The 27,879-nt window shown below is 37.1% G+C and overlaps 1 protein-coding gene across 1 annotated transcript in view; it reads left to right on the forward strand.

The window, feature by feature from the left end:
- The window catches only part of cpne7 (copine VII), a gene marked incomplete at both ends in the record, with an annotated part of 48,387 nt that overhangs the window by 13,101 nt on the left and 7,407 nt on the right, over positions 1-27,879 (forward strand). Inside the window, 10 exons of the mRNA XM_081351942.1 lie at positions 1,265-1,339; positions 6,290-6,373; positions 6,466-6,555; positions 7,497-7,595; positions 7,775-7,861; positions 9,493-9,552; positions 10,583-10,716; positions 21,999-22,053; positions 23,775-23,826; positions 26,920-27,053. Coding sequence (XP_081208068.1) covers positions 1,265-1,339; positions 6,290-6,373; positions 6,466-6,555; positions 7,497-7,595; positions 7,775-7,861; positions 9,493-9,552; positions 10,583-10,716; positions 21,999-22,053; positions 23,775-23,826; positions 26,920-27,053 — 870 coding nt within the window. The remainder of the gene's footprint in view (positions 1-1,264; positions 1,340-6,289; positions 6,374-6,465; positions 6,556-7,496; positions 7,596-7,774; positions 7,862-9,492; positions 9,553-10,582; positions 10,717-21,998; positions 22,054-23,774; positions 23,827-26,919; positions 27,054-27,879) is intronic.

Raw genomic sequence — 27,879 nt, forward strand, 5'->3', positions numbered from 1 at the left:
TCAAAGACAACTCAAGAAATGGCTTCCTTAATCAGTACTGTTCACATTCAATTATGTAGTTAAACATTTCCAGAAAAAAGCAAGTTAAGAACATTTACACTCAAGACTTTTGATCAAGTGCCTACAGTTTCTCTTCAGTTTATACGGTACTTATCTTTGTGTACCGTATAAACTGGATGAATGGAAGGACAGATGGACGGATGGATGATTGGATGAATGGATCAGCTGGGCTGAGCAGATGGATGGGAAGGGCAGTTGGTTGAATTGACAGATGGATTTATTGATTGGATGAGTGGATCGATGTATGTATCGGCTGGGCAGATGGACAGACAGATCGGCTGGATGGATGGATGGATGGATGGATGGATGGATGAACGGATGTATGGATGTATGGATGGATGTATGAATGGGTGTATGGATGGATGGATGAATGGATGGTATTTATACATCTAAAAACTCACAAAGATAAGATGGGTGGATGGGTGGATGGATGGATGGATGGATGGATGGATGGATGGATGGGTGGGTGGATGGAGGGTATGGGTGTATAGATGTTATCTATACATCTAAAAACTCACAAAGATAAGATGGGTGGATGGATGGATGGATGGATGGATGGATGGATAAATGGATGAGTGGGTGGATGGATGGTATCTATACATCTAAAAACTCACAAAGATAAGATGGGTGGATGGGTGGATGAATGGATGGATGGATAAATGGATGAGTGGGTGGATGGATGGTATGGGTGTATAGATTGTATCTATACATCTAAAAACTCACAAAGATAAGATGGGTGGATGGGTGGATGGGTGGATGAATGGATGGATGGATGAATGGATGAGTGGGTGGGTGGATGGATGAATGGATGAGTGGGTGGGTGGGTGGGTGGGTGAATGGATGAGTGGGTGGGTGGGTGGATGGATGAATGGGTGGATGGATGGATGGATGGATGGATGGATGGATGGATGGATGGATGGTATGGGTGTATAGATGGTATCTATACATCTAAAAACTCACAAAGATAAGATGGATGGATGGATGGATGGATGGATGGATGGGTGGATGGATGGATGATAGATAGATAGATAGATAGATAGATAGATAGATAGATAGATAGATAGATAGATAGATAGATAGATAGATCTAAAATAAAATGTTTAAAAAGCACATATGGATGTGGAGTCTGGGTGTCCAAATATAGAGTACAAACAATAACAGTATGTTGACTCTGTCTCAGCTAATCCCTTTCTTATTTCCCCAGATTCATGCAGAAGAGATTTCTGGGAACAATGGTTACTTGGAGCTTTCCTTCTGTGCCAAGAAGTTAGATGACAAGGTAAGGAGGGATGTTTTTCTTTAAAAAAAAAAATAATAATTAAAAATCAGGTTGTCAAGCATAAACAAATCACCAGAATTTACATTCATTAAAGTAGACTTAGTGACAGTAAATGATGTTCTTGGTTTGTAAAGCAGTGATTTTTCACCTTTTGAAACCAATAATCGCAGCTGCCAAAGAACCTTTCAACTCACTTTTAATGTTTTGGATTGTCCATTTCAGCCCTGTTAAGAGCCATTAGGGCTATTATGGCTACATAAAATCCCACTCTCTCGTTTTGGCTTTGGCATAATGTTTGAAACCCTATTCATTCAGTTGAGGTTTCCTAATGAGAATGTAAGCTCTGTGAATAGGGCTAACGGAGGGAGCGTAGGGCGGCTGGCTGACTCTCTCCCACACAGCTCGGCCCACGGCGCAGCTCTCTCCGTGCCCTGGAGTCCTGCAGGTGTCTGTACTTACACAAACGCCTCTGCAGCCCTCGTCCTACTCTCAGCACTCATCTCATCTGCTTCTCCTACTCTTTCCTCTTGTTTCTCCCGCCCTCCCTCTTCTTCTTTCGTATGCTGCTGTTCTCTTCCTCTTAGCCTGGGGCGACATGTGTGCTTAGCGGTTATCTTTAAAACAGCTTTTTTATGTTCATTCCTCAACCCTTTTTAAATCTGGCTTTCATGAATTCATACATCTCAAGTAATGAAGGGAAAAAGCAAATCAATATCTATGATTTGTTCACTCAAGCTTTACATCCCCTCAACCCCACATTAGGAGGTGAAATCAATATATCGTCTATTCATCTTTTTACAGTGAGACAGAAATGCTATTTGGCATCTGTTTCATGACAAAAAGCACAGGCTGTGATTCTGATTGGAGACGCTTATACAGTAAGCCAAAGCACCCACGCAAACCATTGGCTGACTGTAATTTTGCCAACTAGGACGTGTTCCTGGATCCTGGTGCTGGAACACCATTCCTCTTCCCTTTTAATCAGATGGATGGTTGGTTGATCTGAATGGGAAGCCCTAAACTCTAACAATTCCTCTTTCACTATTCCAAAAAATGATGCACCTCTTGATGGAAATAAAATGTTGTGATGTTATTTCCATCAAGAGCTGCATCAGTTTTTGGTCAAGATCTTCTATTGACAGTGCAAGAGTCCAGCACTCTGTAAAGTCTCCTCCAGCACATCCCAAAGACTTTCAATGAATTTTAAAGTCTGGACTCAGAGGGGCCAATTCATGTGTGAAAATGATTCTTCATGATCTTCACAACCATTCTTTCACAGTTTGAGCCGGGTGAATCTTGACATTGTCATCCTGGAATATGGCCATGATGAATGAATGAATGAAAAGCTACGCACTCCATCAGTTATAGGGTTAGAAGAACTGTTGCCAAACATATAACATGCTAGAAACATAATAATCACTGGAATAATGATCCAATCATAGACTCTATAGACCTATTAAAATCCAAACCGCAACTTTTTTTTTGGCCAGGCGGTGTATGTTTGTAATAATATAACTTGTGACGGCAATTTGTGCACCTAAAACATTTGATATGCACACAAAACAACAATCAATGCACGTTTCCTGCAATTGTCAATCTGTGTAAATACATTTATGCCATCTCTGTGCCTCTGGTTAAACTCACAGTATATCCACAGCTTCTATGCAGTGTGAAAACAGCTCTATACAAATGTATCCATAATATAATATCATTTGGGGCCCTCTCATATTCCATGCCTGTAGATAATCCTCCATCTCTTAAACTTAAAAATGCCTTAAACTAATTCAGCATGTCATCTCAAGTTTGTTAAAGTAGGGTTTCTCTTGGTAAAATACATTTGCTGACGCGGTAAAACGTGTTTAGAATATGGAACCACATTCTTTGCACATTGCATATGCATGAAAGCAGAGGCTACATGGTCACATCACTAATTTATTTCTGTACTAGCAACGAACTTGTCCGCCTGCCCAACAGAACATTAACTAGGCTAATTCTGAAAGGCTAATGATGGCAAATTCCATAAGGCAATAAAATTGAATTCTCACTTTCATTTCAAGCTATCTCTGCAATCAGCCCCGACATATTCATCAGCTTACCATTTTAATGCTCTTTTTCAGGGACGGGGATTTTATTGTCCCCCCTCTTGTAATTGCTGTTTAAATTGCAGCGCGCTTTTTCACATTTTTACCCTCAGGTCTGTTAATTATTGCTCACTGGACTTCATGTACTTGTTAGGAATTGCAATCATTAATATGGGAGTTCTGAATGTGTTGCAGCGTTAATATTAGCTGTATTACATGAGCTGATCGGCGTTTCTTCTTCACACTCATCTTCAAAATCCAGAGTTGGCTCCGTCCTGGCCCGGAAATCATAGCGAGAGGATGGCTGGAGTCTAATAAACGGCTAGGCAGAATAATAGCCGTGCTGCTATCTTAGGACAGGATCTCTCTGTTCAAATAACGCTGGCTTTCTCTGAATACAGACTGATATGATTTAAACAAAATGGACACGTTGGCAAATCAAACTAAATTGGACTTCATGACAGCTTCTGCACGTGACTCATTCTAGAGACGTCTGTGCCTTTATGTGAATGCCATTTCTCTTTATGAAGAAGTCGCTAATGCATCTTGAATCGATAAGTCGCCCTGGGTTATGTGACATTTATCAAAGACTCTTCACATGGCAATTTCTCTGTGATTTTTAATGCTTAATTTGGCGCTGTACCTTCACGTCGGGTTCTTTGCAGATATTAGCACATATTTTGTCTTTTTCAGGGGACATTGATAGCTCTATTTTTCCTCGGATCATAAAAGACAAGCACGGGATTAACCTTTAATCTGTGCATTAAGCCATCTGTTAAAGGAAAATGCCGTTAAGGTTCTTGTCTCATTGGAGTCTGGGAGCCTTAAATGTCTCCTGGGAATAATGAGCAGCCGGTTATCATCATCGGTCCATAGTGAACTTTGCAAACGCTATGACATATTTCAGAGGTGCGATGCATGTGATGAATGCGAACAACAGACAAATCACTTGTCTAAATCAGTCTTCACTCAAACCACTGGCAAGATGTTACCTTGACAACCAGATAGTGGGGGCACCTCCTCTTTCAGCGTCCCTGTGGAGATGTCGCACACTAATGCAGCGAGAAATGGGGATATTAAATGGCTCGTTCTTTGCTCTACCCATTTCTCGCTCTCTCTCTTCCTTTATCTCTCTCTGCCTAGTTCTCTCTCTCTCACATCTGCACACACTTAGGAACAAAGTCCTCAGTGGCTTCTCCGGAGAGCCGCAATTCAGAAACCTTATGTTGAATCATTGTTTCAGACAATATTGTTGATTTGATTTTCCACAGCTATGAGCACAATTGGCAGGAACACACATGGGCATGCACTCTGAAAAATAATATTGAAATATGCATTTTCCCCTGACCAATTATTCCACCCCAAAGTGTTATTGTACATCTGTATGTTCCCTTTACTATAGTTAAAGTGAACTCAGAATTTATTTTGTTGCCTTTATCCATATCAATATGGAAATATACCCCTAAAACGTAACAAAATACACTCGTAAATAGGGGTGTAATGGTACATGTATTTGTCCCGAACCGTCACGGTACAGACGTCATGGTTCGGTGCATGCATACAGTCAGGCAATGAATACAGTCAGCCACAGGCAATCCACACTTCACTTGGCACGCAAGAGCTTGCTAGTAGTCTATATGCTGAGTTTCAATTCAATTTTGGAAAGCGCTCCACAAAACTTCATGGAAAGGAAACCAGGATGGCAGAAAGTGGCATCCTGATTATTTTCTTTATTTTACAAAAGCACAATGTTTTTGTATTGTGAGTGTGCACAAATAAAAATAGGCTCTTTACAGTTTTGAAGGATGACCAACGTCAACCTGTAGTGAAATCTGTTTGGGGAAATATTTCAACCTCACACAAAACTCCTGATCGTGTGGATTTCTATTGAAATGACTGGATTTTGCCCAAGAAAATGTGCAGAACAATGGTAAAGGTGAAAATACCTTCAGAGTTAAATTTACAATCTTCAGGGGAAAAGGACCAGAATTACTAATAGCTAACCTTATTCACAGGACCTTTCATCGCCTATAATAGCGCGCATAGGTGTCAAGTTTTGGCTGGTTAGCCTGGCTAGAACAGTTAGCATGGCCATAACTGCCAATGGGTCAAAAAGCATATTTTTCCTTTGTCAGCCAATCAAAAGTAGTCATGCGTTCGAAAACAATTTTTGTTTAAATATAAATGTAAAAATATTGACATGATATTATCAGCATTTTTTTTTTTTTTTGATGCCAGTGATTGTTTTTAGAGGGCTTTGAAAAGAATGACATGGACTTTGTCATCACAGCTAGTTTTGTCATGAAGTCATGTTCCAGATTTATCAGTTACGTGACATTTATGGCTTTTTTCAAATTGCATACATCTGTGATATCGGCGTCAGCCGAACAACTAACATTCAGATGAATGTTAATGCTAATAGATAGCTTTTTCCAGGTATTGTAGATCTCTTTGATGACGTCAAAACCCAGAAGATTAATTCGCCCCTGGTTCTCTCAAGATTTTTTCTTCAATTAATGAGTAAAAGCCTGTGGTAAACATAGCTTAATGATATTTTGACTTTTTGTTCTATAACATAAACCCCCATTATAAAACCCCATAGAAAATTCTCTAGGGAACCAGTGGCGAATCAGTCTTCCACCACTAGATTGGCCTGTTAAAAAGGTTTTAACCTTATTTACAAAGGATAACCTAGATTACAAAGACAAAAGCCTTTTTTTGGTCCTCGCCCAACTTCCTGTTTCAGAAAATATCTTAATTCAGAAAAGATTGCATTCATAAATCCATGGGGGCTTTTAGAAAATGTCCATTACATGATGTGCTCCTTTGAATGCGTAGACTGTACTGAAATTATCTTGTGACTGTATAGGATCTCTTCAGCAAGTCAGATCCATTCTTGGAGATTTACCGGATCAATGATGATGGAACAGAACAGCTTGTACACAGAACTGAAGTAAGTAGTTTCATCCCATGGGATAATAATCTTTCTTTTGCCGTTCAATATTCCTATTTAGCTTATACAATGATATTGTTTTTTATCTGCAGGTGATTAAAAACAACTTGAACCCTGTGTGGGAACCCTTTAAGGTGTCTCTCATTTCTCTGTGCAGCTGTGATGACGAAAGGAAGTTAAAGGTGAATATTAATGGAATAGGTCACTCCAGAATGGGCATTCTATCACCCATGTGGTTCCAAACCTTTGTGACTTACTTTCTTTTGTGCAGCACAAAAAAAGATGTTTTGCAGAATGTCCAAGATGCTCTTTTACAATAAACGCATATTGTGATCAGTGGCTGTCAAGTTCCAATAAGGACAAAAATAAAAGCACATCAACATCAAAGTTGTCCTTTACGACTCCTGCACTAATTTCCAAATATTATGACAACAGTTTTAGGAACAGATCTGAAAATCTTCCCAAGTTTGAAAGTGCAAGAGTCAGTGGAGTTTGACAGAGGACGTTGACTTTGTTGATTACATTCATTACAGTCTTGGGAAATGCATGGACTACCTTTGTGGTGAATTTATAGTGCTTTTTCATCATTACTGACCAGTGATTGACCAGTCTACATCTGTTGTAAGACAGAATCTTGGACATTCTGCTAAATAACTATTTTGGTGCTGGTTAGTTCACCCAAAAAAATGAAAATTCTGTCATTAGTTACTCACCCTCATGTCATTCCAAACCCGTAAGATTTTCGTTCACCTTCAGAACACAAATCAAGATCTTTCTGATGAAATCTAAGAGATTTCTTTCCACTTTGAAGCTTCAAAAAGATCATAAAGAGATAGTAAAACTCTTTCTCAGACTTCATCAAAAAGATCTTCATTTGTGTTCCGAAGATGAACGAAAGTCTTACGGGTTTGGAAAGACATGAGGGTGAGTAATTACTGACAGAATTTTCATTTTTGGGTGAACTAACCCTTTAAATAATCCGTGCAGATTTGGTATGTCAAAATCAAACCTTTTGAGTGAACTATTCCTTTAAGAGAAATAATGACAAAAATAAAATCAAAATGAAACATGGAAACATAAGAGACACGTGAGTTAATGAGTTGTAATTGTCTGTGAACTGCAGTGCTTAGTCTGGGACTATGACTCGAGGGGAAAGCATGACTTCATTGGTGAATTCTACACTAATTTCAAAGAAATGCAGAAGATTTCCTCAGGAAACAAGGTCAGTGTGAGACCTTCAGCCATACGTTGGTTTTTTATATTGGTCATAGCTGTTTTCTGCCCGAGGACTAGAATGGATTAAAGAAATGTCACAGCCCTTCTGCATGTGTGGTTAAAGTGACTTCGCTGCAGTGCCACCTTCAATTTTCATCTCACCTCTTTGATCTTGTGTTCCTGAAGGTCACGTGGGAGTGCATCAATCCAAAATACAAACTGAAGAAGAAGAACTACAAGAACTCTGGGTTGGTGATTCTCAGTGATCTCAAGGTAAGAGCCTGACAGTTTGTTTGCAGGCAGAGAGAGCTTTATAGATATGCCATCCCTGTTTTAGGAATGCTAGTACTGCACAATGCTGGCCAACAAGCTGTCAATGAATAGACATAGTTATTATTGTTGTGGGTGGGTGTGACAATCAAGCTTAGCCTAAAGACATTAGCGTGGTGGGAAAAGGCTAATGCGTTCGTCTTGTTTGTGCACATTTACATAGGGGAGATTTTTATTTATAGAGCTGTTTACGTCAGTTTCTTTTGAATCCTTTTCACATTTATCAATTCAGATTGAGAATTGTGTTCTTTTTGTGTTTTTATTTTATTTTATTAGGGCTATTAATACATTCATAATTTATCTAATAACTGTTTTTATAGTCAATGCATTAACAGCTACTGCATTCAGTTTGGGGAAAACCAAACAACCGGCCAAACTATTAAGGTTTGGCAATTTGGTGGTTTGAAAATAATTCAGTAATAAGATACTTTAGACATGCAACATTAGGTTCATAATGTTGTTGCTGCTGGGCTCCAGTTCTCTGCTTGTATGTGTGTGTGTGTGTGTGTGTGTGTGTGTGTGTATACTGTATATATTTATAAATAACCCCCATTGTAAATCAGGTTTATTGGCAACATTTACAAATTGTTTGCAATGAACAAATCAAACAAAAGTAATTGAAATAATAGCTCAGTTTCAAGTGGTTTCTCCAAATTCAAATGAAAATGCAACTTTCAGTGACTTCTGCAGTCTCAAAATTATTCAACCCCTGAATATAGAATCCCTCACAACAGCACTTTTAAAAGTAAACACAATGCATTACAATATCGTGTTACTCCATGAAAAAGTAACTAATTGTGTTACTTAGTTACTTTTTATGTGTTACGTTACATTTGTGTTACTTTTTTCTCACCTGGGCTGGGCTTGTTTGTTTTTTTATAACAGAAAAAGTAATATTTTGGGAATTGTAAAGGCCCTTTCACACCAAAAGTGAAATGAATAAGCCTCAGGCTAAAGGAAATGCAAATTCACGCCTGTATAGCAGCTCAAACAAGCCTTTCAGTGGATTTTTCAGAAAAATAGGATACAGAAGAAGAAAGTTCAACTACAACTACAATAACCACCATGTTTAGACAGCGCACACAACTCCTCTGCCTTTCTCCCCATTTCTCTCAACATGGAGACTGGAGAGCTGTCAGTCTGTAATGAGAAAACAAAGTAACTTGCGTTAGTAACAGATATTTTGTTGTAGATTTAAATGTAATGTGTTACTTTACTTCTTACTTGAAAAAAGTAATCTGATTACATAACTCTCTCTTCTTGTAATGCATCACCCCCAACACTGTGTATAACCATTCAAACACTATTGTGTCTGTGGTGGTACCATGGTACAGTAATGGTATAATGCCATTTGGTATAATATTTTCGTGGAATCCCAAGGTAAAAAAACAAACAAAAACATGATACCATTTTTTTGGACACCATATGTTTTGTCCTCTTTTTGTGAGTTGCTTCATAGCTCATGCTCAGTGCATGTGTGTGTTAGTATCAGTGTCAGTATCATAACTTTTGCCGATAGTCTTGCAGATAAATGCGGCAGGGTTTCTGCTCACCCTCCATTCTTCATTTTGCAGCTTCACAGAGTCTATTCCTTCCTGGACTACATCATGGGAGGCTGCCAAATACACTTCACAGTAAGTGGGAACAGCAGTGCGCTCCACATTTAGCACAGCGGTGCGATCCAGACCCTTCACAGATTCACTGCCCAAGTTCTCCACCAAGCATGAAGACACTGATGCCAGACGTGCTGGACTGATAACTGCCTCCTCGCGGCAAATGCAGCTCATTTATACATGATGTTGTGAGGCAGACTGCAAAACGTAAAGTTCTTGATTATTTTTGCCAGTACAAATAGCTAATAATTCTTAAAACCAGATCAGAACATGTTATTTAATCCCCATTCACGTTTGTTTGACCAGCCTCTCTTGAGTTTTATTTTGAATAAGAATGTGATTGTTTCACAGCTGGAGGCAACAGAACAAATTAATACCTCATCCAAACTGTTTTTAGTCCCCCACCTCATGCTCCCTTTTAGAGCAGCAAAATGGGCCAAGATTATTAATGAATCCAATTGAATATTCATTATTTAAATATCTGAATTCTCCCGTTGCCTGTTAAAATGAAAGATAACCAGATGTCAAGGAGTGAAGCCTCAAAGTGAATGGTTTCAGTCAATGTTTTGGAGCAGGATTCAAATAGGATCTTCATTTAAGTGTAGTGCACTGGTTTAATATAATATATCGAGTGTTTACTGGGATATGAGCTGTATCTCTGTATTACAGAGCATATGGTAGCCGTTTGTGCTATTTTGGATTATAACATCTGCTTGATGAATGAGTGTACAATCAGCATGCCTCTAAGCAAATACAATCTATATATTGTCCATTTTAAGCACTTTAATTATTTATACAGATGGGCATTTGATTGCAGATCTGTTCTAGTCAGGTTTTGTGTTGCTTCCTAGGAAAGACAGCTCTTGAGTGCTTGACTTTTTGTAGACAGACGTTTCCTTTCAATGTTCTACAATGGCGACAACTATTGTTCCAGGCGTAAAACTAAAACGATTAAACGTATTTGACGATCGATCAGATTATGTAACCCATTGCATTTTTGTCCTGCATTTCGCAGTTTCATCAAGAGTGTGTCATACTATTATCTCTCTAGGTTGCCATTGACTTCACGGCGTCCAATGGGGACCCTCGCAATAGCTGTTCCCTGCACTACATCAACCCATATCAGCCAAACGAGTATCTGAAAGCTTTGATAGCCGTGGGCGAGATCTGCCAGGATTACGACAGGTTAGTGCTGATGGAGGTGGACACTATCATGCAGGTTTGCAATTTTTCATGTCTGGAATTTAGTGCGTGCGGAATGTCTCTGAAAGTTAGTGACTAAAGCTCAAATGTAGAGTCCACAACTTTTTGGACTTTGTCACTTCTGAGTCTTCGTAATATTTCTTCAAAAGGATTTGCTCGGCCTCTGACTATCCTTTTTGGGTAACGGGCCATTGGTATTTTAACCAATATCCATATAGATGTGTAATATAGCTGTTTGTCCATGTAAACAATCTGCAAAGTTACAAAGTCCATGCCAAAGGGAGTTCCTCTCTCCTACATAAAACACCTTCCTGAAAGGCCTCGTTTGTAGTCTTGCCATTATATCCGTGACATTTACATAATGCTCACCTAATGGTTGCTTTGGCCCACTGTCAGTAAGTGATTTTGATTTGGCGAGAAGACACTGTTTTTTTTTTTGCTGCGCGAAAAAAAAAAAAAACATTGTATGGACTTCCAATGCTGTTACCACAGATATAATACTGTTTACAGCTGCTCATGAAGCCTCGGGAGATGAAACCAGTATGGCACATTTCTGACACACACTCTAAGCGGTTGAACAATAACGAGAATGCACCAGCTGACCAATCAGATCAGACTGGGCTTTTCGCAAGGCAGGCTAAACTAAAACAGTGTTTCAGGCAGAAGGTGAAAAGAGGTGCTGCAGGAATGTACAGTATGAGACAAAATTATTTTATTTTTTTACTTGTTTTTTGAATTATGAACCAAGATTTATTCTAGTAGACGCCTAAATGAAGTGTTACAATCTGAACACATCAGGGATGTTCTGGAGGGTGAACTTCTCAGCCTCCTCTTTTTGTTCAAAACGCCCCTTTAAGAGTGGATGCCGGCAGTGTTTCAGGAAGAGAGCACTGCTCAGCCGACTCGCATTCAGACCTGGAATGCCCACTTTTCATGACCCAATGATCCCAGCAGATAAAAACAAGTCCAAGGATGGATTATGGACCAGGCCTATGGGGCCAGTGCCTCAGGGTCTCTGACTATCAGAGGCCTCAAACTGAATCCTAACAACAACAACATGCCACAACAGATGTAAAATTAACATAGAAACATCTAGAACAATTCTTGAATGCGTGCCGCTGACTGGTGGCACGGTATGACATTTTTTTCCTGGCACCTTGACAGCACTTACAGAGTCTTTTGAACAACTTATCGCAGCTGTGATGTTGTATACTCTTGTCGCATGTTATTGTCTCTTGCAATATGCACATGAATTTATTCTCATATTCTCTGTGATAACGTGGGCTTCCGATAAGAGTGGTGCCATGAGGCCTCATATGACTGCAATCCGTCCTTCCCTTGTGAAGTGCACTGAAGAAATGTGTTGAATGTGCATTTGTAGTGTACTTCAAATCTTACAATTATTAAAAGACTTTTCCAAAAAAAGTATTTCCCCCCCCCCCAAAAAAATGTATTTGCAGATAATATAATATTAGTGAAATGAGGCAACTTAAGTTCACTTTAATCCTAAGTCCCAATAAAACTGCATTTGGATCTTCAACCTGTCTGTCAGAGCAGTTCCTGACAGTATCTCTTATAAACGTGCCTTAGAAAAAAAAACCATTAGATATCTTGAGATAAAACAATGGCATGGACATATTTTAAGATATGTCAGTGCAAATTGCTTTCTATTAAAACAGCTCAAACCAGGCTTAAGCCTCATCTGTGAAACCAGGGCAGTATAATTTTAAGAAATACACTTATTTTAATGTTGACTAACATACTAAAACATATATAATTTGAACTGTAGTGTTATTCAATGTCATATATTTTTGTTTAGTATATTTAAAATGTACTAAATTGCCACTTTGTCTTTACAAATGTGTAATTACAAATATATTTAAATGCATGACAAAAAATTACATGAATAGAGATTACATTAGAGTCTATTTTAGTTTACCATAAATGCTTGTCAGTACATTCATATTTATGACCAAAGACAAATGAAATTACATATACCAAATGTCCTACTTAAGTGTGTCAAAAACACTCCAAGCTCAGTTTATTGCATTTAATATAAATTTAAACTATAGTACATTTTCATTTAATTGCAGTTAGCGTGTAATTACGTTTCTGACAAAAATTACATTCAGGTCACACTTTAATACATTCTTTTCAAGTCTGTTATTTAAGTAATTTGCACTCATTTTTAAAAGAGTTAGTTCCACCCAACCTTTTTCACATTAAATATTCTGTTTATCTAAAAAAACGGTCACACTACAGAAGTAAATTGGGCTGTGAATCCATCTTTATGTAGACACTTGGGCTGAATAGTATGTATCCTTTATTTAAAATGCATGAATAACCCAGTTGGATGTTTGTTACTTAAATGGCTTAAATAACAAAGATCTTGAAACAATTCTAGGGGGATCGGTTTAGTAAGCTTGTTTGGAGGCTGTTTGCTGACTTTGATGCATTGTTGGTTAGCTCAGGTCACTATTTAATTTGTTCCTGGTAGTTCACTTAATGCCCAGTGAAGGTATCAGGGGTCTGTCCAATCCAATGACTGAGGCTGAGTTCTTCCTCTGGGCTACATCCTAATAACCCATGTCTCCACAGATCCTGCCAGCAACTCGCCTATGTCTGCAGTCTGTGGCTTATTAAACAACTGTGCTTGTGGAACCCTAGTGTGAGAGACAATTGGAAGAAATCTGAACTGACTAATCAGCCAAACAGAATTTCCCTTTATTATTTAGTCTTTATTTATTCAAACCGAGAATAAAAGCATTGTGTGTGGGTGGCTAATATAGTTAGTGTATTTTCTCTAATTGTGCAATGTTGCAATTTTCACCTTTCCTTTTTCCTGCCTGATTCACTGAACGGTGCATTAGTGTGTTTATTTCCGGAAAGGCGTTCACTGTTTATCTGTTAAACAGCCGTATCCCATGATCATTTATTATGTCCCTGTTTAATCTAATGGTAGTTCTGGACTCACAATGACTAAATCAATATTTGCTTAAGTTGTTGTGGGTTTACTACAATTAGCCTTATAGGATCTGGTTAATTACAGTCATACACATTTATAATGAGATCTGTTCCAAAGGGAGGATTCTCTCCTTAGATCAACGCCAAATGAGATATTAACAGATATATCCCCCTAATGGACAAAAGAGAGGAGGCATTATGCTTAATGAAAAAGCTTAACATATGAGGGTGTTTCTTCAGCTTTGGCCACGTTTAGCCCTGTGGACTATTTTCTACAAACTATGTCCAACAGTGTTTATGCATGACAAGAGAATCAATGCAAGTCTTGATTTATTTATTTTTTGTTTGTTCGGTAACACTTTATTTTACAGTGTCCTTGTTACATATGTTACATGTGCTTACCATAACAGTAAATTATGCATAATTGCATGCAACTTACCCTCAACCAAACCCTAATCCTACCCTAACCCTATGGTAAGTACATGTAGTTAATTACTATTACTCAATTATTAAATATTAAATATGTCCTTGGTACATGTTACATGTACTATAGTAATATCTGTAATTTGTGCATAGTTACATTATTGCAACTAACCTAAATCAAACCCTAATACTAACCCGAACCCCATAGTAAGTACATGTGGTTTATTAATATTACTCAGTACTTAAATGTACAATTACAGTGTAACAAGGACACCTTAAAATAAAGTGTGACCGAAATTTCAACCGAGCTTGCTTGACGAATGAGAACCAACCAAGCTTCCGTTATCAAATCTGCTGTTCTTTTACGTGTGTTGATCAATGTTCATATAAATAATAGCAACCATATAAATCATTATAAGATAAGATCTGGATTCAACTGTTCGATTCACATGGATCACTTTTTATGTGTGAAAGTTTTAGCTGAGGGAATATTAAACGTATCTTCATTTGTGTTCCCGAAGATGAACAGAAGGTTTAATGGTTTTGGAATGACATGAGTGTTAGTAAATGATGACAGAATTAAAATGTTTATGTGAACTATATTCGCTGAAGGATGGTTTAAAGATCTCCTGGGTCGTACACCTACGCTGTGTGGGTTCTTTGATCAAGCTGAAAGTTACTCATCATTACACATCAGTTGACCACTTGAAGTTAAAAACAGGATGGATGTGATAATGCTAGTGGGATGGTGCGGGCGTTGTTTGTCCCCCCTTCTACAAGAAGTAGAATTTGACTCTCGTGAACTACCTATTATCTTAAAGTCAGCAGGAAATGGAAGCTGCAATAGTCTTTTTATCCCTATTCTTCTCGAACATGAAAAAATGTCGGGCGGGACTTGATTTTGTCCATGGGGAATTGATTGGATGGTTGTGGTTTTCTATTGGTCAATCTCATGTGAGTGACTGGTTGCCCCGCCTTTGTGCCAGTAAACATGAAGAGAAGAGATGTTGCTACAAGAGGGAGGGGAGGTTATTTTGATTGAAGATTATTAGGCCACATGAATAAAACTAAACGAATTGTTGATTTTAACTTCATGGTGACATGGCGACAAGCGAGGATTCACAGTAACGGTGAGATACTGTACATTCATCAATAAGAATTGTCCTTCGCAAACAATTTTACTTGATAAACCAGCCTCATTGTTTATACGTAGATGATCTCATGAGTATTCGTACGTATTTTACATAAAGTTTGGTTCTACCCCACATACATTTACTTGCGTTTATAGGCACTAAAGCGTACCATATTGATGTATTGAGAGCAACTAAAACATAAATCATTTAAATTAATTTTACTGGTGTACAAATGCATACTGAAATGGAGCTTGACCTTTTAGTGAGTTTTAGTGAGTTTGCTAAAACATTGCCTAAATATGAGTGATGTCAGATGAAAAAGGAAGTTTTTTCTTCTTCTTCTTTGCAATAACATGCATTGGTGAATTGTTCACAAAAAGTAAATAAGGACTATGCAAAAGCAAATTTTGTGCATTTATTAAATGTATAAAAACATTTTCATTATTTATTTTGTCTTATTTCATGTGTGGATAAAGACTTTTTGTAGCTCTTATAGAAATGCTTGTGTAAATCTTTTTCTCTCCACATATAACCGCATCGTAATCCTGTCTGATGCATTAACAGATACACATTGCTTTGGGGGAATATACATCCCATTGCTTTTTTTTTCTGATAATGGTAGTGAAAATAAGAGGATGTTGATTTCATTTTGCCTGCTTAATGCATCATCTTGGTGGGCAGAGAAAATGGCAGAGAGAGCATTTACAAAATGGCTGTTTCCTGAAATACACTCCATTTCACATGTGGTACAGCTGTGTCAGATAATATCTAAAACAAAAGTAACCATTGAGACCTAATCATATACTAATTAAGACTTAAATACTGATGTGTTTGCGTCTGAGATTCGTTGCAATAATTGTCTAAAAAAACTTTGGCAGCATGACTCACTCAAAGGATAAAAAAAAAAAACTCAACATGGTAAGCTAATTACTGGTGCATGTATTGTTGCAGTTGTTCACATTGTGACTTTGGCAAGCAGCGTCATGACTAATTTCACTCTGTTGCTGCTGTATAGCTCCCTGCTGGTTGTCCTTTGGGCTTTTATTAAAAGCAGGATTAGTCCTTTTACAGAAGTGTGTGTCCCTGCTTCTGGTTTGAGACTGGACGGTGGTGGCAGTCTGACTGCCCTCATCAGATTCTGCTGGAGATGTGCCGATGTGATCTCTCGGGGGAGCCTTGAAAAAAGTGCATTTTCTCCTCGTGTACTGACTTGAGAGGGAGAGAGAGAGCAAGGAAAGCTCTTGCTTTCGTAATTGTTCAGCTTTTAGAACCATTTGTGCCTCTGTGGACGGCATGATGGATGTTCTCTATCTGACATGCCTGAGAGACACCATAACCAACAACAGTGCTTGATATTATGTTGGTGCATCCACATATAGTCGTGCTCAAAAGTTTACATACACCTTACAGAATCTGCTAAATGTTCATTATTTTAACAAAAAAAAGAGGGATCATACAAAATGCATATTGTTTTTTATTTAGTACTGTCCTGAATAAGATATTTTACATAAAAGATGTTTACATATAGTCCACAAGACAAAAAAGCCTTTTGTCTCCAGAAGGAAGAATGCATTAAGAGTTGGGGGGTGAAAACTTTTGGAAGTTAAATTGTACTTAACTTGTCTTCCAGGAAACATGTGTATCTCCCGTTGCTTCCGAAGGGCAATACTAAATGAAAAAAATAGATTTTTAAACAAAATAAGAAAAATTTGGACACCTTCATCCTGTTCAAATGTTTTCACCCCCCGGCTCTTAATGCATCATATTTCCTTCTGGAGGATCAGTGAATGTTTGAACCTTTTTAATATAGTTGTGTTTGAGTCCTTTAATTATCCTTAATATGAAAAGATGGATCTCAAAATCATACAGTCACTTCTGGAAAGGGTTCAAATATGCAATCTCACTGCTCTGGACAAGCAAGGGACTCAAGGACAACCATTACAAAACAAACATAACAGTTGTGAATCATCCAGGTAATGACACACAGTATTAGGAATCAAAACTATGTAAACTTTTGAACAGGGTTATTTTTTATAAATTCATCTATTCATTTTTTACTATATGTAAACATATTTTATTTAAAATATCTTATTCAGGACATTACTAAATACAAAAATAACCTGCGTTTTGAATGATCCCTCTTTTTTTAATAATTAACATTTTGCAGGTTCTGCAAGGTATGTAAACTTTTGAGCATGACTTTAAAAAGTTGGAGGGAAGCTATTGTTTTAAATCAGAATGCTGAATGAGAGTAGCCTAAGGATGCAAGTGATTGGAATAATATATTGGAATATGAATAATATGGATGCACCCCTTGTGACCCAGTTTCACAGAGGCCTATGAGTAAGCTGAAAGCTTTTGGGAAGCTGAGAAGGCACTATTTTTTTTACTCATTTGTAAAGCAGTTGGCAATGGGGGAAGAAGCCACAGTTGTCGGAACAGCTTGCCTCGCGATCACGGATGTGTGAGTGTTTAGCATGTCAGGCATCATTTTATCATACATATAAATCATGCTGATGGATACAGCACAAAAATAAATCATTTGGAGTGTTGAAATGTGGCACAGAGGGCTTTGGAAGATTTTATATTTTTATATTTATATTATTAAAGTTCCCTTGTAGTCAATTATTTTATCCCTTAAAACTCATCTTTGATCACCAAAATTACATATTTAAATGTTTTTTCCTTGAAACAAAATTCTTCATGCCTTAAAGGGATAGTTCACTTTGAAATTAAATTTTGGTATGTTTTAGCTTACCTCAAGGGCATCCAAGATGTAGGTGTCTTTGTTTCCGCAGTAGTTTCAATTTTGATATTTTTAGGTCAAACCGTTCTTGTCTGTAAGCCGTATAATGCAGGTCTATGGTCACCCCCTCAAAGAGCAAGCACAGAGAAGTCCAAATTAAAACAATTCCCCATCGTCCAAATTAAACAATTCCCCATCGTAAGTACACATTGATGGCCTAAGACACGAAACGAGTGGTTTGTGTGAGAAAACGAACAGTATTTATATCGTTTTTACCTCTTGTACACAACCACATCCAAGTGATCTGAGGGCGCGCGCGCTTCCGGCGCTTTCTTCTTCTTGTTTTTTTTTACAGCGGATCGCAAACAAATATGTGCATTACCGCCACCTATCTCAGAAATGGACATTGACACTTTCTTATACTTCTTATGTCGAAGTATAGGAAAGTGTCAATGGTCCATTTCTGAGATAGGTGGCAGTAATGCACATATTTGTTTGCGATCCGCCGTAAAAAAAAAACAAAAAAAAAAAAACAAGAAGAAGAAGAAGCGCGCACGCCCTCAGATCACTTGGATGTGGTTGTGTACAAGAGGTAAAAACGATATAAATACTGTTCGTTTTCTCACACAAACCGCTCGTTTCGTGTCTTAGGCCATCAATGTGTACTTACGATGGGGAATTGTTTAATTTGGACTTCTCTGTGCATGCTCTTTGAGACAGTGACCATAGACCTGCATGATATGACTGACAGACAAGAACGGTTTGATCTAAAAATATCCAAATTGAAACTACTGCAGAAACAAAGACACCTACATCTTGGATGCCCTTGAGGTAAGCTAAAACATACCAAAATTTAATTTCAAAGTGAACTATCCCTTTAAACTAGCTTGATAACTCTACACCCTTGCCTCATTTAGTATACATGGTTCTATGAATATGCAAATGAGCCCCGCCTCCACTCACTCTCACCAGCTCAGAGATCCACTCGTTGACGATCACACGTTCACCTGATTGGTTACAAGGTAGTTTGTGACGTCAGAAACACCAGAGATTTCAAACCGCGTTTTTGAGGCTGTCTTTGGTTCACTGCAGTTTTAAGGAGAAAATACTCATCAATGGTGTTGACTTGTGAATTTGCACATGGTTTGTCTTAAAGCATATTAAAAACACCACATAGACATATAAACAACATTAAAAGCTGGATTTTCACCACAGGGGGACTTTAAAATTTATTAAACGGGTGTGACTGTATAAAAGTAGGCAAACTTTGCATGCAGATTTTTACTGCAGTTATTACTAAAGCTATAAAAAATCTATTTCTTGAAATAAAATAAACTGAAATGAATAAATAAATAAATATAATAAAATATTATAACACTGATGCAGATCATCTCTGCGGCTATGTCTCAATTATGGGATGGATAAGTGCTGTGGTTGCTTAGCAACAGGAATGTAAAAATATTAAATGACCCATAGTGACCCATTTCAGCTACGGACTTGAAATATAACACCAACTCTTCTCATGAAGAACAAATTTGCCTCTTTGACCCACAGAAATCATATTCTGGATTTTCTGCTTTTTGGGTATTTGATACACTTTTTTGCATATTTTCAAACTGATTTGCACAAATTTGCATGCTCATTGGACATAAATTGGAAATTAATGAAATAAAGTGTAACCCAAAGCTATTTTTAAAGTCATACTCTTATGCCATTTGTTTTAAAACATCTCTAGTTATCACATACTTTGTCAACTTTATTTGTCTGCTGGGCTTCAAAGGGTTTAGTAAGTCAGGATAGATGTAACATTCGTCTCTGTGTAGTCTTCTCATGGGTGTATCTCAGTAATCTCTCCTTTCTTCACTATGGTAAACAAGCCACAGCTCAATAGCTCACATTAACTTGAGCTATGATGTGATTATGGAGATGCAGATTGCATCATGCTAGAGATTAGTGTACTCCTCTTCATAGATCAGGAACATTCTCAATAGCCGTCACAGCATGATGTCTTCAGGCAAGTAAACATGTAAATGTGAGGAGAATCAGCTGAGCCACACACGGGCCCAGAGTTCTGCTCTAGGTTTCTTCAGAGAGACTGCATTGATGCTCCACATACTTCAGAGTCACGAGATCTGCAGTATAAGGACCCATGTGAAAAAGAAGTACACTTTAGCGTACTTTTAAAAAGAGTTCTTATTATGGAAATATGTGAATGTAATGTTTTCAGACACTTAACTGCATGTTAATTGCAGTTAAATGAAAATGTATTATTATTTAAATGTATATTAAATGCACTTAGTTTAAGTTTAAGTGCTGTTTTCAACCCACTTAAGTAAGACTTAAGTACATCTTTCCATTGTCTTTGAAATATGGCTAAGTGTGCTGAAGTTACTGACAAGCATTTATAGAAAACTGAAATATACTTTAATGCAATTTTTATTGAAACTTGTCATGCATTTAAAATATCTGTATTTACTAATTTGTAATGATAAAGTTGCAATTGAGTACATTTAAGATATATTAACCTTAAATGTAATATCAAGTATAAAGTACTTTAAATGTGCATGTTAGTCAACACGTTAAAAATAAGTGTACTTAAGTTTAAGAAACATGAATATGGAAGCTATATGGAAAATTTTTTTAAAAGATAATTGCAACTTTTTATCTTACAATTGCGAGTTTACATCTTGCAATTCTGACTTTATTTCTCAGAACTACTAGATATAAAGTCAGAATTGCGAGATATAAGTGCGAGAAATAAGCTCGCAGTTCAGACTTTTTTTCCTCAGAATTGCGAGTTTATATCTCACAAAACTGACTTTATAACACTCAATTGCTATATATAAAAAATGATGCGATAAATATCAAATATAAAAAACGTTATATCTCGCTATTGTGAGGAAAAAAAAGTCAGAATTATGAGATAAAAAATCGCAATTACCTTTTTTATTTTTTATTCTGTGGCGGAAACAAGCTTCCATACATGAAAGTGGACTCTCTGGCCTTTTATTTCATTAATATTATATTATCTGCAATCAGTTTTCTACAGTTCTTTGAAAACAAAAAACATAGTGAAAAATTAATTCTGCCAAAATGTTAATACATTTATTTTATGCCAAGTATACTACAAATAAATTAACATATTTATGTACTTAATATAAATACCCATGACATTTTTATTTTGGTATACACAATTGGTATACTTAAAGTCTGCTAAATTGGAACAACTAATTTTGTACTTAAAATACTTTAGTTATCTGGAAATAGTGCTGAAGTTCAACTAAAGATATACTTAAGTATACTTGATTGTGCTAAAGTGGAACTTTTGCAAGTATACTTCACGTACACTTTAAATATCTTGCATTTAAAGACTGTTATTGTACAGAGATTGCAATTCTGCATTCTGTTTGCTTTGAATGCCAGCTATGGATACAGGTTTTGTGCACTCACTTTTTTTTTTTTTTCATCCAGAGAATGTATGAAATTGTTGCATACTCCACAGACTTGGCTCAACTGGGGTTCATTCAAATCAGGTGTCATTGATTGGCCAACATGAGTGGTGACAGCTATCAGAACGGTGCTCCCTCATCTAGCTTTGATTAGCGACTGAAAGACTAGCTGTGTGCCTGAGGTGATCTTGTTCCTCATGTCTCAGCTCTGTGGTTGTGACCTCATGTCGAGTGACCAGCTGTGTGAATCTGCTGTACGGCTGAGTCTGTGTCTTCCCCTCTCTCTCTGGAGTCTCTTTCATTCCTTCAACACGATGATCTTACACACACCTCTGCCCATAGCAGTACACCATGTTCACCCGAGTGGCGTATTGATATTTGAACCTTGTTAAGCTGGCGAGGTATTTGTTAAAATCAAGCCTTGTGTGTGATTTGATGAATAAAATATTTCAGAAAAGACCTAAGAGTTGCACATATGTAGAAAGTGTTGTTTAACTCGTTTATTATTCGCTGTTTTATTTACTAATGAATGTTTTTATCTGATCACAGTGACAAACGATTCTCTGCTTTGGGCTTTGGGGCAAGAATTCCACCTAATTATGAGGTAAAAATATTTTTTTTTGTATATTGTATATATATATATATATTATGTGGTCCCTTGTGAAAAAGAAGTGCACTTAATTGTATTGATTGTATGTAGGTTTATAGTAGGTTTATTGTACTATGGTAGGTTTATTTTAAAATGTCCTTATATGTGTTTAATGTACTTAGTAATAACAGTATATTATGCATAATTACAAGAAACTAAATTACAAATACCCCTTGTTAAAAGTACACTTTAGCATACTTTAAAAAAAGAGTAATTATAGAAGTTATATACTTTAAAAGATACTTAAATGTGATTTGAATATGATGTATTTTGGAGACTTAACTGCATTTAAATAAAAATATAGTCGAAATTATATTAAATGCTTATGAGTGTTTTTTTAAAACACTTAGGGCTGAAGTACATCTAAAAATGTAATTTCGTTATTATTTTTGTATATTTGGTTAAAATGCTGAATACTGAAAGAATTTATGCTAAACTAAAATATACTTTGATGTCATTTCTATTGAAACTTGTGTCATGTATTTAAAATATATTTGTAATTTCACATATTTGTAATGATGATGAAGTTGCAATTTTGGTAACACTTTATTTCAAGGTGACGTAGTTACATGTTACTACATGTAGTTACTATAGTAATAACAGTAAATTATGCATAATTACAAGTAACTAACCCTAAACCAAACCCTAACCTTAACTCTATAGTAAGTACATGTAGTTAAAGTCAGTGCGTATGTTAATAAGTACATTGTCCTCATGTAAGTACAATGTAACTACGTCACCTTAAAATAAAGTGTAACCGCAATTTTTGTACATTTAAAATATAATTACTTTAAAAGAACACTCTAGAAATGGACTAAATAATTAAGTCCTTTGCTTATTCTTTAGTTTGTTAGTCAATGCATCAAAATAAGTGCACTTCTTTAAAGCATGACAAAAGATTATTAAAACATAATGATTTAAAATGTTTTTAATTTGACATGATCAAAAGTGTACTTAATTGTGTTAAGAAACATAGTCCATGGCCTTTTATTTCATTAATATCTGCAACACTGCAAGTGCACACTCAATACAATTAAGTGCACTTCTTTTTCACAACGTTGATGTATAGTTTGTAAATGTGGAAGTATCTACCATTATCAGTGTAGGCCGCAACCTTTATCTCACAAGTTGTAAGTCATAACCATTTTTATTTTTATTTACAGACTCGCAACCTTTACAGCAAAAAATGGGTTATTCTCACAGAATAATATAAAATCAGAATAATAACAGCTTGTAAAGTCTTCCCCTAAACTATCACAGGATTTCATTTTATGGTCTGTTTGTTCAGGCAGATTGCAGTCCACTACCTACCAGGTCTATTTCCTTTTCAAAGAAATGTAACAATAACAGTTATATTCAGAATGTCGTTGTCAACAAAAGAAATTCAATTTCAGTGAAATTTGTGCTAAGTACTAGAGGGGTTTCACAATGGTTGTTGATTACAATGGAAAATCTGTAGGGAGGATGCTATTTTGTTTTAACATCATCATCATCATCGGGTCATTTCATGCATAGTGTTGCAGAAAGTATTCTTCTTAGAAACATGCAAATAAGACCAACAAGCACTGTATGATTTATTGCTATCTTTTAACAGCAGAAATACAGTTTTTAACCAGAAACCAGGTGTGTACAAGAACGCTAAACCTTTCTGTTTGTTTTTATTCTCCAAACTACAGGTGTCTCATGACTTTGCCATCAATTTCAACCCGGAGGATGATGAATGCGAAGGTAAGAGTGACAGGCAATTTGCATTTTAGTGAATATCTCATGGGAGCTGAACAGAGACACCCTGATGTGATGTTTCTGAAGCTGTTGTCACAGTTATCGGAAAAGTTCAGTCACAAATCCCCTCATTGACGTTTCCGACTTTATATGACTTTCTTTCTTCCGTGGAACACAAAAGGAGAAATGTTGAGGAATGGCCATTCTTTTCAATAAGGCACTTTAAACATTTCATAAAAGTGGTCCCATATGACTTTCTCCTGAATCCATCTGATGCCATCTTTGTGTGAGGAACAAGAAAATCTTTCCCTCTGCTGTCACCATCCATTCAAACATTACGTGCCTTTAAGGCAAGTTTGAGCTCAATGTTATAGTGACGCCAATGTGACGTGACCAATTGTCCTTGACATCCGACCTGCGTCATGCACCATACCAATCATGGCATGGCAAATCTGTCAACAGGCATAAGTGTCAATGGAATTGCAGGAAAATCTAGTTTAAAGGTGAAGTATGTAGTTTCTGCAACACTAGTGGCACCTATCGGAATTACAAAAATGTACAACCTTGCAAACACCCCTTTCGCGCCTCTCCCAACTCAAACATCACAAATACAGCTCCTATGGGTGCTTGTGAAGGCATGTCTCAACAGGTAAAAGTAGGCTACTTTCAGTAAAAGTACATATGTGACCCTGGACCACAAAACCAGTCACATGGGTCATTTTTTTTAAATTGAGATTTATACTAGCCTACATCAAGATGTTAGGTCTGGCAACTCACCATAGACACTGCTCAATCCGAGGGGCGGGATAAACGGCTGTCTTTCAAATTCCCTCTGCACGCAATAGGACAGCGCTTCAACCAGAACGTTTTCCCAACAGCGGAGCTAACGTTAGTTGATAGATTCAACTTTTGAATCGGGCCGGCAAAACTACGAACACAAAGCCAAAGCCGATTCGCCGATTCGAAAGACTGTTCTCCAACAGCAGCCGCCATTCTTTGTTTTCAAGTAGCAGGGAACCGTTCAACTCTGTCGTCATCATGTTAAGCCCGCCCCGCCTACTCTATACATGACGTGATTGGCCTGACCTAATTTTGTTTGTTTTCCAGCTCGAAAGTCAACGGAGAGTTGCGAGACTACCCTGGCTGCAAAATACATTTTTTTAGATTTCTAGGCTAGATTTATACATCATCTGAAAGTTGAATAAATAAGCTTTCCATTGATGTATGATTTGTTAGGATAGGATAATATTTGGCCGAGATACAACTATTTGAAAATCTGGAATCTGAGGGTGCAAAAAATCGAAACATTGAGAAAATCGCCTTTAAAGTTGTCCATTTATGTTCGTGATTATGCTGCATTCACTTACAAAAATAAATGTTTCATACATTTACGGTAGGAAATGTACAAAATATCTTCATGGAACATGATCTTTACTTAATATCCTAATGATTTTTGGCAGAAAAGAAAAATCGATAATTTTGACCCATACAATGTATTGTTGGCTTTTGCCACAAATATACCCGTGCGACTTATGAGTTTTGAGATCCAGGGTCACATATTAGGAATACTTTTAGCTGTGTTGCTATGTGTCATTAACATGTATTACATACTTCAACTTTAAGCTGCTAACTTTGTTTGGAAGCTGGTAGCTGGTGTCTAGTTAGTCTAAGCTAGTCATGGTAGATGATCTTGGGTCAGCAACAAAGCAGTTGGTCATACCAGCTCAAGGTGGTTAAGCTGGTTTTTGGACCATGTGATGTCCAGCTGATGACTGGACTGAACCAACCCAATCTCACGGCAATTCGTAAGTATTTTACCAGGTGGCTAATTCGTACGAATTAGTGACCTATCACTAGGCGCGTTTCCATTACAGATTTGCGCAAAACTTTATGCGATTTTTTCTAAATGCCGACAAAAAACTATTGTGAAATGACGCCGTTTCCATTAACCGATGTTATGCGACTAAAACTAATTTTTTCCCTCTCGCGATCAATAAAATCATTCCAAAAACCATGGTAACAGACGTTGGTAGGATTATGTATATCCCAGCCACTGCACTAGCCATTATTATTAATTGAAAGAGATGTATGTGTTTTCCAAGCATTAATGGTAAGGAACGACCCTTATTATACTTGTGAGCGGCACATTTGAGCTGTTTCTGGGTGTTTCTCAGTCATTTCTGCTTCGAGGTCTTGATTGTGGCCTTTATTTGAGGTTTAGAATCCATTATTCCTGTAATTATTTTGTCTTATATGAATTTAATAAAGAGCTCAGTCTCGTATTCTGTCCAAACATACCGCGTCATCTATGTCAGGTGACCTGTAAAGTTTTGTGAAATATTTATTTTTCGAATTGCCTGAAAAACCACCTCATGCGAGCGTAAAAAACTTTTTTGCCATAAATGGGAGTTTTCGCGAAATTGACGTGTTTCCATTGGGCGTATTTTCAATTCGCAATTTCAATTTGCGCAATTTGAAGGGTAATGGAAACACGGCTACTGCCCCTGCCCCTAAACCTATCACTAGGGTTTAGACAAATTGTACGAATTCGTATACGAATTAGCCGCTTCATACTCACTCGTACGAATTGGACGTGAGATAGAGTTGACTGAACCAGCTTCCATGTTCTTCTAGCAGGGATTACAACATTTTAGACTGTTCCTCACACATATATTTTTAAAATGCTCATTAACAACTCAGACCCCAGTCTACTTTCATAATATGGAAAAGAGCGTACATAATATTGCTCAGCATTTTTGCTTTGTGTTTCACGGAAGAAGAAAAGACATGCGGTTTTGGAACGACATGAGGGTGAGTAAATAATAACCGAATTTTAATTTATGAGTGAAAAATTCCTTTAGCACTCAAAGAGAATGTGTGAAGACTGTGGGAAATTTTGGGCTTGCTTCAGTCCGTTCACATTTCTGCGAAAGATGAAGAGTTCCGACTCAGTCTGTCCACTGATTTGATCTCAGAATCTGTTGCTTTTGCTGCCAATACTTCAGCACTGCTCTCAGAAACCCGCAGAGACCAAGAGAGAAATACAAATAAGCCTCCAGAACAGAAGTGATAGCCGTGTCCCCTTCTCTCTCTGATCAGAGATCCAGGGGGTCGTGGAAGCCTACCAAAACTGCCTGCCCAAGATCCAGCTCTACGGTCCCACTAATGTGGCTCCCATCATCAACAGAATAGCTAAACTGGCAGCTGGGAAAGAACCCATCAAAGACGCTTCTGTGAGTATCTTTAAAGTGTCTGTTTATGGTACAGCACTGAAGGTGAAATGCAATAAAAATGAACACTGGAATCACTAAAAGAATCATGCAGTCAGGTAATGGTGAAAACACGGCCACGAAAGTGTTGCCATTGGAAATACTGTAAAATTATTGTAAAAATGATTTTTCAAAATTGTAGATAAAACAAAGACTACTAGAGTACGTTTTACAAGAAAATACCAGTCTCTCTACTTCAAAATGTCATGTTTCCTTCAATGCATTACTTGCCGAGTAGTAAATACCTGTGAAATTTATTAGCAATTTCTGAGTGAATTTTCTGCACCGTTTTTTCCCCAGTTTACAGAGGCAGTTTACAATGGTCAAAGTGTATTTTACTGCATCTGTCTGGATGCATGCATCTTCATTATTTGATGAATTACTAGTGCCATAATCACTCAAATGTACACAAACATCCTTTTAAAAATTAAATTACATTAACCACCAGCTTTCTATGGGCAGTAATTAAGGGTGTGTGGATAACACTTTATTTTACAGTGTCACATTGCATGTAGTTACTATATTAATATAAATAAAATAAAATACTATAAATTGTGCATAATTGCTTGCAACTAACCAGCCAAACCCTAATACTAACCCTACCATATAGTAAGGACATGTAGTTAAGTATTATTACTCAGTACTTAAATGTGTAATTACACTGTAAAACGGACACCTTAAAATAAACAGGGTGTGCGGTGAAGCTATTTTCTGTACATTTATCTGCCTGTATCCATAATCTGATAAAACCAGATGTGGACAGGGTTTAAACAGTAAACAAAATTTTAAC

Source organism: Scardinius erythrophthalmus (genome assembly GCF_964197995.2).
Source record: "Scardinius erythrophthalmus genome assembly, chromosome: 2".
In the NCBI taxonomy this organism is placed as follows: Eukaryota; Metazoa; Chordata; class Actinopteri; order Cypriniformes; family Leuciscidae; genus Scardinius; species Scardinius erythrophthalmus.